Source organism: Cebus imitator, unplaced genomic scaffold, assembly GCF_001604975.1.
Source record: "Cebus imitator isolate Cc_AM_T3 unplaced genomic scaffold, Cebus_imitator-1.0 Scaffold40, whole genome shotgun sequence".
NCBI classification, from domain to species: Eukaryota; Metazoa; Chordata; class Mammalia; order Primates; family Cebidae; genus Cebus; species Cebus imitator.
The window spans coordinates 6,756,628-6,770,051 of record NW_016107355.1 but is presented as its reverse complement, the minus strand read 5'-3'; the positions used below and the strand labels follow the sequence as shown (position 1 = coordinate 6,770,051).

Here is a 13,424-nt window from a genome sequence, read left to right as displayed (position 1 = left end):
TTTTTTTGGAGATAGGATCTCACTATATTGCCCTGCCTGGCTGGTCTCAAACTCCTGGTTTCAAATGATCCTCTTGCTTGGCCTCCCAAAGCTCTGGGATTATGGGCATAAGCCACTTTGCCTAGCCTATAATAAATTTATAATAACATTTAACAATCAAAGTTAGGTTTTCTTGCATGTTGAAGAAATAGGGTACTTTTTCAGTCAAAATTTCTAATTAACTGAAAGTTCACTCATATTGATTTCTTTCTTATTGCTCCTAAAATTTATAGCAAATTACGTATAAACTTTCAGGACACTCTAAAGAGCAATGGTGACCTGCACTCAGAACAAGAAGGCAGCCTCGAAGTTCTTACTTTATCGTTCCCACAATCTGGGGCAAGTACACGTAGAAGTGGAAAACTTCACATGGGTGCAAAGATGCAATAGCTTGTACTCTGGTACCCATTTCCTTTGACCTCCAGTTAACTCAAGGTCATGTTTTCAGTATTACTGAACTATGTAAGCCTGAATTCTTGTCTTGACATGTCAATCTAATTTATATTCTTCTAGTCCTGATTATTTTTATTTATGTTTTTCTCTTTTGCCACTTTTACTCCTTATAAACTTCCCCAAACAGTTTTTGGAACAAGGCTTGGATATCAAATTAATGAGATCACAAATGACTTGGTTGACAGATATGTGATTAGCATAGAATACGGTTTGGGATATTAAAAACATCATACACTTTTAGGTTGGCTAGCACTGTGTTAAGCACTTAACAAGTTTAAAGAATTATAGCAAGAAATGTATTAAAAGTCTGTCTTCTACATTTCTGATTCATGAGGACTTTACTATGGGTTAATATTTTATTTCTAGAAAATTCAAATAGTTAGCTTTGACTATTATTCATTCACCTTTATAACTAGAATTTCTAAATACAAACCAGCCTAATTGTACATAAATTTAATAGAAACATGAAGTGACATGATATACAGCTTCACTAAATTATTTTATAATGTTTACCTTTTTCAGTTTTTTGAAATTTTTAATTGTCATCAAATACATATAACATAAAATGTAGCATCTTTTTGTGTCTACATTTTTAAGTCTAAATTCAGAGACATTAAGTATGTTTACATTGTTACACTACCATCACCATCATCCACCCACAGAATTCTTTTTGTCTTGCAAAATTGAAACTCTGTTTCATTTTTTTTTCTTTTTAATAATCCTTTTCACAGGTACCTGCAAAACAATAAGATTACATCCATCTCCATCTATGCTTTCAGAGGACTGAAAAGCCTCACTAAACTGTAAGTACCAGTGTGAATTAATTTGCCCGTTCTAAGATAGTCTGACAGCCTAGACTGTTCCAATCCAATCCAGCCTCCCTGTCCATGTCAGTGCCAAGGAGCCATGTATGTGGTGCTAAAGGGGCAGTAGAGCACCGCGGCTAAGAGCGTGGGATTGTGAGTTCGACAGGCTTCAGTACGAGTCCTGATTGCCTTACTTGCTAGGTGTGTGACCTTCAGCAATTTAGATTCCTTTCTTTTTTTTTTTTGAGACGAAGTCTCACTCTGTCACCCAGGTTGGAGTGCACTGGTGTGATCTCAGTTCACCACAACCTCCACCTCCTGGGTTCAAGCAATTCTCTGCCTCAGCCTCCTGAGTAGCTGGGATTACAGGTGCCCACCATCACACCCAGATAATTTTTTTTTTTTTTTTTGTATTTTTAGTAGAGATGGGGTTTCACCATTTTGGCCAGGCTAGTTTTGAACTCCTAACCTCATGATCCACCCGCCTTGGCCTCTCAAAGTGCTGGGATTACAAGTGCGAGCCACTGCGCCCAGCCAATTTATATTCCTTTCTAAGCATTAGTTGCCTTTACTATAAAATACAAATTATAATAGTTCCTGCCTCAGGGATGTTGTAAGAAACAAGAAACTCCATGGGAAGCATTAGGCAGACTGTGCCTGACACATACTAAGAATTCAATATATATTCACCATGGTGACAGGAGTGATGACTGAATGAATTTAGACAAAGTAAAAGCCTGGTGTATTTTTAGTAGAGATGGGGTTCAAAGTAGCCTGATGCAGCCAGGCAGGGTGGCTCATGCCTACAATCCCAGCACTTTGGGGGACTAAGGGATGAAGATCCCTTGAGCCCAGAGGTTTGAGGCAGCAGCGTGCTAGGATTGCCCTACTGCACTCCAACATCCAGCATGAGCCATAGACCAAGACCCTGTCTCTGAGGGAAAAAAAAAAAAAAAAAAAAAAAAAAAAAACAAAAAAAAAAAAAAACAAAAAAAAAAACTAGTGATGATATTTGTGAAGAAGAAGAAAAAACCCGAAGACTTGCCTAGCTATTCAATTACTATTTTTTCACTAATCGGAGTTTAAAAAATGCATGAATACTGTAAGATTAAAGAAATAAAGCTTTTTGTGGTAAAATATACACAATATAAAATTCACCATTTAACCACTTTTAAGTAGACCGTTCAGTGACATTAAGTACATTCACATTATTATGCAACCATCGTCACCATCCACCTCCAAAACTTTTTCATCCTCCCCAACTGAAACTTCATATTTGTTATAAATAATTCTTCAAATCTGTCTCTCCCTGTTTCCCCCTCTCTCAAACCCCTGACAATCATCATTCTACTTTCTGTACTTATTAATTAACTACTCTAAGTACTTCATACAAGGAGAATCATAAAATATTTAGTTTTTTGTGTCTGGCTTATGTCACTTAGCACAATGTCATTAATGTTCATGTTGTAGCATGTATCAGAATTTCCTTTTTTAGGGCTGAATCATGTTCCATTGTATTTATAGACCACATTTTGTTTAACTGTTTGGCTGTCGTGAATAATGTTGTGAATAACTGTTGGCTGTCATGAGTAATGCTGCCATCAACACAGGAATACAAATATCTGTTTAAGTCTCCACTTTCACTTTCATTTCTTCTGGGTATATACCCAGAAGTGGAATTGCTGAGTCAGATGGTAACTCTTTGATTTTTAAGGGACTGCTATTTGATGTGATTTTGATTTTTTTTTTTTCCTTTTTTTGAGACGGAGTCTCACTCCGTTGCCAGCCTGGAGTGCTGTGACGTGATCCTGACTCACTACAACCTCAGCCTCTCAGGTTCAAGCAATTCTCCTGCCTCAGCCTCCTGAGTAGCTGGGACTACAGCCACGTGCGACCACACCAGGCTAATTTTTTTTTTTTGTATTTTAGTAGAGACGGGTTTCATCGTGTTGGCCAGGATGGTCCCTATCTCCTGACCTCATGATCCACCCACCTCGGCTTCCCAAAGTGCTGGGATTACAGGAATGAGGCACTGTGCCTGGTCTGATTTTGATTTTTTTAAGGGACTGTTTTCCACAGCAGCTGTACCGTCTGACTTTCCAACTAGTGATGCGCAGGAGTTCCAATTTCTCCACATCCTCACCAACGCTTGCTTTCTCATCTCATTTGTTTGTTTTGACAATAGCTGTCCTAATGCGTGTGAAGTGGTATTTCATGGTGCTTTAAAAAAAAAAAAAAAAAAAAACAAAAAACAAGCTTTCTCAAAGTTCCATTTTATTGATTTCTGCAACGCAGCATTCTAGAAGTAACTGAAAAGAAATAGAACCAAAAATCACATAAATAAATAACTCTCTTTATTTCCATTTATGTCCCCTTGTTTTCTTTATCCTGTTCTCTATCCTAACCCAAGAAACCCATTCCAGTCAGATTTTTAGCTTCTTGACTCAATCATAATTTGGGATTAAGTCAAGAAGAGCACCTAATAATTCACCAGCGAAATGGAAGAAGACGGCAGGAGACTAGAAGCCTTAACACTAATCACTTTAGCCACGCCCTCTCCCCTTCTGCCCCATCCCTGATCTTTGTGTCTTAGCAAGTATCCAGCATCAATATTGGAGTCACTCTCATCAGGCTCCTGACTGTCTTCTTTCCGCATATCTTTGCAAAATTTGCTAAACACCATCTGTTCGGCTTAACGTTCACTGGATGTGGAGGAAGCTCTTGAAAGGCAGTACAGAACTGGAGCGTAAACTTTAAAGTGTTCTCCATCTCTTTTCATAGCTTTTCTTTTTTTTTTTTTTTGAGACGGAGTTTCGCTCTTGTTACCCAGGCTGGAGTGCAATGGCACGATCTTGGCTCACCGCAACCTCCGCCTCCTGGGTTCAGGCAATTCTCCTGCCTCAGCCTCCCGAGTAGCTGGGATTACAGGCACGCGCCACCATGCCCAGCTAATTTTTTTGTAGTTTTAGTAGAGACGGGGATTCACCATGTTGACCAGGATGGTCTCGATCTCTTGACCTCGTGATCCACCCGCCTCGGCCTCCCAAAGTGCTGGGATTACAAGCGTGAGCCACCGCGCCTGGCCCTCATAGCTTTTCTATAGCACCAGATTATTGTTGACTGTTAAAGATGCCACATATTTCTAGTTAAATAATGATTAGAAATATGCTGATTTATGGATCTAAATAATCATTAGATCCATAACTATTCATTAACCCTCAAAGAGTCCAAGTATTTTAGGTAGACACCATGAGGGCATAGAAAGATAAATCAGGCTTGCTCTTTTTAAGTAGTTATGCCTTGGGGTTTCGGGTAGATCACTGAGCTGCCACTGGGGAAAGGCAGGACTCCTGTTCTCTAGAACTTTATCATCTAAGATGGGAAAACAATGCCAAAATATATACAACATTAGAGAACCATTTTTTAAAAGTACTTAAGTTCCAAACCTGTGTTCCTGAAACCAAAACTGCTATGAAAGTTCACTGAAAGAAATGATTCTCTCAGGTCCAAAGCAGTAAAGGATGGCTCTGAAAAATAAAGAGGACTGGGCTAAACAGATAGGCATAGGGAGAAATAGTGGATCAAATGCATTTTACCAGGAGGGTTTTTATATAAGAGAATCCTCTCAGGTTGTAAGTCATTTCTTACCCCTTACTGTGCCTACCTGGCCTCCAGGTTTGCAAAGGAGGGAAGAAAGAGGCTCTATTATGGGATGCCATTGCTCACTACCCCAAGCAAAAGTCAGATCTGGCAAGGGAGAACAGATTCTGGCAGGAGAAATTTTACAGGATGTTTACTCAAGATATGAAAGAGTGAAGAGAGAGAAATGTTACAGGATGTTTACTCATGATATTGAAGAGTGAAGAAGAGAGAGAAATCAGTGTGAATCATCTATCAGTGGAAGCGAAACTTGAACTCTTACTTGCGTATGAATCATAAGCAGAAAAATAAAGGAAAGAGGAAAGAAATTGGAGTAAGAGGCTTGAGCAGAGATACTGTTATAAAACATAATATGTGCTGAGCATTACAACCATAGGAAGTAGATAGTGATATTATCCCCATTTTAGAGTTGGGGAAGCTGAGGCTTACAGGAATTCATTACTTGCTCAAGGTCACTGTTAATAATTGTTAATATCAAACTGTTTGGTGACAGATTTAGTGCAGTGAATTGCTACACTAAAGCAATTGAGACAGGAGTGAACACAGCAAGAAGAGATCAACACAATAGAACGGAGAGTTATTTCACTTTGCAGAAGAGTGGGAGGTAAAGATGTGCAAGACAGAGTCAAACTCTTCAGCAAGGCATGCAATATCTTTTTGTCCAGAACAGGCCCCTGCCTGCCTCCTAGGTTTATCTCCTGTCTCTCCTCATAGCCTCTTCATGGTGAGTTTCCACTGAATTACCTGGTGATTTCTTAACTTGTTGCTCTCTCATACCTCTTGCTTTTGCATAAGCTTTTTCCTCTGCCTAGAATAGCTCCTGCCCATTCTTTGCTTTGTGAATTGCATGTTTTCATCCGAGACCCTTCTCAATTGTGCCTCTGTTTAGTAAAGCCTTCTCCTGTCTCCTCAATCCTCCACACTCTGCGGTCCCCATCCCTCAAAAAGCTGGGTGTTTTCTCCTCTGCAGTGGCAGAGCCACCATGCATTAGACACTTCCCTCTGCATTCCGTGACATTACAAAGTAATCTGTTCACAGGCTGCGGCCTCTCTAGACTCAAAGCCTCTTAAAGAAAGGGATGGCATGCTTAGCACAGCACCATGGAGTAAGTATTCAAAATAGGTTAATGAATACATGAATAGATGAATGGATTGATTAATTATGAGGAAATTTAAAACTAGATATGATAAGGTGATGATAGCAGTTCTTAGAGAGTCAAAGGCAGGGAAGTCTCATGATGAGAATGCTATATAAAAAATTTTAAGATGGATGATTATTGTTTTTACTTTCCTTATTGTAAGATATCAAAAAGATACAAATTTATTGCAGTCATTTCTCCTTTTCCAGGTATCTCAGTCATAACAGAATAACCTTCCTGAAGCCGGGTGTTTTTGAAGATCTTCACAGACTAGAATGGCTGTATGTTTAATTTATGTGGCATTTTATAGCACTACATTTTAAGTTCTAAAGATATATAAATGAATTAATTTTTTTCTTCTGGCTGGCAGGATAATTGAAGATAATCACCTCAGTCAAATTTCCCCACCAACATTTTATGGACTAAATTCTCTTATTCTCTTGTAAGTACTAAACTAATGCAAATATTTCAATCAAAGGAAAATACATGAATAAAAATTAATGCTTAAATTTAATACCATTAAATTTGAGATGGTGAAAACCCCAAAAAAGCCTTTCCATTAAAAAAAAAAAAAACTTTTCTTTATCATATTTTATAAGGCTATTTATAGTTACAACAATTTTAAGAGAGTTTCTGCCTTCTAGAATATCAACCCATAAAAACTGAATACATTCTCACTCTCACATTTTATCACAATATTCTTAAGCACATCATTACCATTCTATACAGGCAGACCTCAAGGATGTTGTGGGTTTGGTTCCAGACCACTGTAATAAAGCAAATGTCACAATAAAGCAAGTCATGCAAATTTTTTTGGCTGCCCAGTGCACATATGAAATTATATTTACACTATACTGTAGTTAATTAAGTGTGCAATCATGTTATGTCTAAAAATGTGTATACCATAATTTTAAAATACTTTCTTGCTCAAAAGTGCTAACAGTCACCTGAGTTTTCAGCGAGTCGTAATCTTTTTGCTGGTGGAGGGTCTCATGTTGATGTTGACGACTGCTGACTAACCAGACTTGTGGCTGCTGAAGGCTGGGGTGGCTGTGGCAATTTCTTAAATTAAGATAACAATGAAGTTTGCCTTGTTGATTGACTCCTAATTTCATGATTGATTTCTCTATGGTATGAAATGCTATTTGCTAGCATTTTACCCATAAGAGAAGTTCTTCCAAAACTGAAGTCAATACTCTCAAATCCTGCCATTGCTTTATCAAGTAAGTTATGTAATATTCTAAATACTCTGTTGTCATTTCAACAGTGTTCACAGCATCTTTACTAGGAGTAAATTCCATCTCGAGAAGCCACTTTCTTTGTTCATCCATAAGAAGCAACTTCTCATCCGTTCAAGTTTTCTCATGAGACTGCAGCAATTCAGTCACATCTTCAGGCTCCATTTCCAATTCTAGCTCTCTTGCTATTTCCACCACATCTACAGTTGCTTCTTCCACTGATGTCTTGAACCCTTCAAATTCACTCATCAGAGTTGGAATCAACTTCTTCCAAACTCCTGTTAATATGACTTTTTTGACCTTGCTTCTATGAATCACAAGTGTTCTTAATGACATCTAGAATGATGAATGCTTTCTAGATGGTTTTTAATTGACTTTGCCCAAATTCATTGGAGAAATCACTATCTATGGCATCTATAGCCTTACAAAATGTATTTTTTAAATAATAAGGCTTGAATGTCAAAATTGCTTTGTGATCCATGGGCTACAGAACAGATGTAGCTTTAGCAGGCATGAAAACAACATGAATCTATTTGTATATCTTCATCAGAATTCTTGGGTGACCAGGTGCATTGTCAGTAAGCAGTATATCTTGAAAGGAAATCTTTTTTCTCTGAGCAATAGGTCTCAAGAGTGGGCTTAAAATATTTAGTAAATCATGCTGTAAATAGATGTGCTGTCATCCAGGCTTTGCTGTTCCACTGACAGAGGTTTAGCATAATTCTTGAGAGCCTTAGGATTTTTGGCATGGTAAATGAGCATTGACTTACACTTAAAGTCACCAGCTGCTTTTGCCCCTAACAAGAGAGTCAGCTTGTCCTTTGAAGGTTTGAAGCCAGCCATTGACTTCTCCTCTCTAGCTATAAAGTCTTGTGAGGTTCGATAGAAGGTTGTTTCATCTACAGTGAAAATCTGTTGTTTAGTGGAACCGCCTTTGTCAATGATCTTAGCTAGATCTTCTGGATAACTTGCTGCAGCTTCTCCATTAGCACTTCCTGCTTCACCCTGCAATTCTGTGTTATAGAGACAGCTTCTTTCCTTTCCTCATGAACCAACATCTGCTAGCTTCAAACTTTTTTTTCTGCAGCTCCCCCACCTCTCTCAGGCTTCATAGAATGAAGTAGACTTAGATCTTGCTCTGGATTGGGCTTTAGCTTAAAGGAATGTTGAGGCTGGTTTGATCTTCTATCCAGATCCCTAAAGCTTTTTCCATCAGCATTAAGGCTGTCTCACTTTCCTATCATTTGTGTGTTCATTGGAGTAGGACTTCTAATTTCCTTCAAGAATTTTCCATTGCATTCACAATTTGGCTAACTGATGCATGAGGCCTGGTTTTTTACTTATATTTCAAAATGCCTTTCTTACTACGCTTCATCATTTCTAGCTTTTGATTTAAGGTGAGAAAATATATGAGCAGTATATCTTGAAAGGAAATTTTCTTTTTCTGCGTGGTAGTTCTCAAGAGTGGACTTAAAATACTCGGTAAACCATTCTGTAAACAGACATGCTGTCATCCAGGCTTTGCTGTTCCATTATACAGCACAGGCAGAGTAGATTTAGCATAATTCTTGAGGGCCCATAATTCTGGTGGGACTCTTTCTTTCATTTGAACAATTAGAGACCACTGTAAGGTTATTAACTGGCTTAATCTCAATATTGTGGTGTTTCAGGGAATAAAAAGGCCCGAGAAAAGAGAGAGAGAAGGGGGAATTGCTGGTTGGTGGAGTGATCAGAACACACACAGCACTTATAGATTAAGATGGCTGTCTTGGCCAGGTGTAGTAGCTCACACCTATAATCCCAGCACTTTGGGAGGCCAAGGCAGGCGAATGATCTGAGGTCAGGAGTTCGACACCAGCCTGACCAACATGATGAAACCCTGCCTCTATTAAAAATACAAAATTAGCTGAGCGTAGTGGTACATGCCTCAGGAGTCTGAGACGGAGAATCACTTGAACCTGGGAGGCAGATGTTGCAGTGAGCTGAGATCACGCCATTGCACTCCAGCCTGGGCAACAAGAGTGAAACTCCATCTCAAAAATAAATAAATAAATAAAAAGACTGCTGTCTTATATGGGCATGGTTTGTGATGCCACAACTGTGATAGCAACCTCAAAGATGACTGATCACAGATCACCACAAACAATACAATGATAAGAAGTTTTATGGCTGGGCAGGGTGGCTCATGTCTGTAATCTCATGCTTTGGGAGATCAAGGAGAGAGGACAGCTTGAGGCCAGGAGTTTGAAACCAACCTGGGCAATATAGCAAGACCCCATCACTACCAAAACAACATTTGTTTTTAGTTAGCAGAGCATGGTGGTGCATGCCTGCAGTCCCAGCTGCTCAGGGGGCTGAAATAGGAGGATCACCTAAGTACCGTAGTTTTTGAGGCTGCAGTGCACCACGATCACACCGCTGCACTTCAGCCTGGAAAACAAGGCAAGACCCCGACTCAAATGCAATATCTGCAAAGTGTAATAAAGCAAAACACAATAAAACAAGGTGGGCCAGGTGCAGTGGCTCATGCTTCTAATCCCAGTCCTTTGGGAGGCCAAGGTGGCTGGATCATCTGAGGTCAGAAGTTCAAGACTAGCCTAGCCAATATGGTGAAACCCCGTATCTACTAAAAATACAAAAATTAGCCAGGCGTGGTGGTTCATACCTGTAATCCCAGCTACTTGGGAGGCTGAGGCAGAAGAATCACTTGAACTCAGAAAGCAGAGGTTGCAGTGCACCAAGATCGCACCACTGCACTCCAGCCTGGGCAACAGAGTGAGACTCCGTCTCAGAGAAAAACAATTAGAGGGGAAAGACAACTAATGTAGTGGATTTTTGTGGTTTCATAAGAGTAATAATAATAATACCATGTTTGAACCAAGATGAAAAGAGAACCAGAAAAATGTTACTTGTTTGTCTTTTCCTTTTTCAGAGTCCTGATGAATAATGTCCTCACCCATTTACCTGATAAGCTTCTCTGTCAACACATGCCAAGACTACACTGGCTGTAAGCAATTGGATCTTTATTTTTAAAGATCTCAACTAAATTGTCTGTTTTTACCTAATTCATTTCAGATATAAGATTGTTTTAGGGTTTTTTTTTCAATGATAAGGTTTTTAGTATCATATCACTTTTCCTCAAACTGCTTTAACATGATTTTTATGTTAAACATCTACATTATCTAAACTAACTTCTCTAAACTCTCAGCAACAGAAAACATCTCAAAAGAACAAAAAAACAAAATGTGTGTATATATATATATATATATACACACATATATATATACGTATATATACATACACATATATATACGTATATATACATACACATATATATATACGTATATATATACGTATATATATATATATATATATATATACGTATATATATATATACACGTATATATATATGTGCTGGAGCCAGGAAGAAGAAAGACAGAGGGAATGTCACAGCATCTATATATAACATCTCCCACTTTCCCTGCTGATATACTCACCTACTAATTTTGCACAGAAAGACTAAGTCATTTTAATTTCACTCTTAAATTCTGAATAATAAGAATATGATATTTAGCATTTATTTTTAAAAAGCTAGTCATGATAAAATATGTTCCATGGAATATTTTACACAGTGGCTTTTCTCATAGTAATAAATATCACTCTACCATTCAGAACTCAACTATCCAGTAAATTTGCCTGTTTAGAATACAGGTGAAAAATAAGAGGAAGAAATAAGCAAAAGAACTAATAACAAGTTCAATCAACAAACTGCATATGCAGTATCGTGTGAAAAGTCCCTCTGTCTCTTATTTTATAGGAAATCTCACAAACTGGTTGTTTTATTTCTAAGCTCATAGCAAACCAGAAATGTCAAAGTAAAAGGAAGAGGAAAAGTTAGAGTCAGAAGCATTGATTGTAGTCAGAAGTAACAACTGTCAACTTGATAAAAAAGCATAAGTGAGAAATGCTTTAAAAAGCAAAGACAGTAATTCAAGCTGTACTAATTTGCAACCTCTTAGAAAAAAAGCACACATCCTGAAGAGTTACCAAAAGTCCAGTAGGCATTTTGGTATGACAGTACAATACTGTATTATACATTGAAAACAAGCTAAAGCCATAAAGTAAAGGGCAAATTAAGTTCAATGTCTTTCATTAAAATTGAATTTTGATTCAAATAAATACATTAGCATCTATTACAGGCTCAGAAATCCCAACTTTGTAATGAAGCACAATTGAACAATACTTACATAATTAGCAATTAAATGTGTGCATGGCTGGGCACAGTGGCTCATGCCTGTAATCCTAGCATTTTAGGAGGCTGAGCAGGAGTTCGAGACCAGCCTGGCCAATATGGTGAAACCACGGCTCTACTAAAAATACAAAAATTAGCCGACTATGGCGGCAGGCCCCTGTAGTCAGAGCTGCTCCAGAGGCTGAGGCAGGAGAATCACTTGAACCTGGGAGGCAGAGATTGCAGTAAGCCGAGACCCCACCACTGCACTCCAGCCTAGGTGACAGAGCGAGACTCCATCTGAAAAAAAAAGTGTGCATTTAGACCAGATGCAACTGTGCGCAGTATTATGTACAGGCAATAGTAAACCTTGCCTTTGTTTTTCAAAAGGCAGGAAAATATACAATATACTTCAGGTAAAAATCAAAATGACTAAGACTTATTTCTAAAAAAATAGACTTTTAAAAATTTTGCTACTAGTTTTCATATGTAAATTCTAGCTATCCAAAACAACTTATTTCATATGAATTCCTGATCGTGAATATTATCCTGATTTTAATGCTAGTAATAATAATGTTTTGCTTTATAATTATTCACCTTTTTAAAAACAAATCATACTATCTTTACCTTGCATGAACTTTCATTTAGCACAGTATGAACTAGAAAATCTGGCCGATTTCTTGGCCAAACATCATTTTAACACTGATTTAGGGGGAAAATACATACAAAATAAAGAGTCAGATTACAGCCCAGGAAATTATGCTGTAAACGCCACAATAAAAGTTGTAAAATTCAAAAAGAAAGAAATATAAGTAATAAGTAAGCATAAGGACAGATATGGCAATAGCCAAAGGTGAACTAAAAGTCAAGAAATAAATTTTTCTTTTGAGATGAAATTAAGCAAGTTTATTAGCCAAAAGAGCCAAAATGAAAAGCATGAAAATATAAAAGACAATGCGTATACATAATAGTGCAAAATTCTAAAAGACATGGAAAAGAATGAAAAATAAAAAGTGATCTCTCTCTCTCTCTCTCTCTCTCACACACAGACACACACACACACACACACACACACACACACACAGAGCAGTGAAAATGAATGAAAAATCGATACTTCAGTCAACATGACTCAACTTCAAGAACATATGAATTACTCAAGAAAAAGTCACAGAAGACTACATATATTACAATTCCATTCCTAGAATATTGTGATTAGGATATAGAAAGCCACAAGGCAACAGTACTCCCTCTCTACCAATAAGAAAGAGCTTTACAATCCACAAAGTCATAATTTTCTGGGGCCCATCAGTAGGCTACAGTCATAAGGTAGCCAAATAAAAGGAATTCTAAGAGGCAACAAGGAGCGGTGGGACATACATGCTATTTCACCTTTGGCAGAGCACAGGATGAAGAGTTGGCTGGCATGAAAGCAGGTACAAAGAAAACTGCTGAAACTTTAATAAACTTGTAAGGTTAAGTATGGGCTAGTATAGCGCTTTAGAAGAACTGGTAACCCCATATGCAGTTATGGGGTTACTCCAAGAAAAACTAGGAGTAGGTAAGGAAACCAGACAGAGTCCTCATTGGTAGCACACAGACACAAAACTCCACCTTCTTCTCTAACCTCATCCCTCTCAGGGAACAAAAGCATTAAGCCTTTGGGAGTGGGACAGAAAACCTTCCTGCACCCAGGGACCATGCAAAGATCCATTGCTTTCCACAGAAGGAACAGAAACTAGAGCATTCTGCCCTAGGGTACTGGCACAAAAAACCTCCAGCCCAGGTTCTTGCACTGATCAAAGCAGTGGGTAGGGCCCACTTAGATCATGGCAGGAAATGCTCTTATGAGAGTTTGGCT

The 13,424-nt window shown here is 38.2% G+C and overlaps 1 protein-coding gene across 1 annotated transcript in view; it reads left to right on the top strand.

Moving 5' to 3' along the window:
• Nucleotides 1-13,424, top strand: part of RXFP1 (relaxin family peptide receptor 1) — a 154,821-nt gene that overhangs the window by 100,952 nt on the left and 40,445 nt on the right. Inside the window, exons 6-9 of the mRNA XM_017526017.1 lie at nucleotides 1,224-1,295; nucleotides 6,307-6,378; nucleotides 6,468-6,539; nucleotides 10,268-10,342. Of these exons, the coding sequence (XP_017381506.1) occupies nucleotides 1,224-1,295; nucleotides 6,307-6,378; nucleotides 6,468-6,539; nucleotides 10,268-10,342 (291 nt within the window). The remainder of the gene's footprint in view (nucleotides 1-1,223; nucleotides 1,296-6,306; nucleotides 6,379-6,467; nucleotides 6,540-10,267; nucleotides 10,343-13,424) is intronic.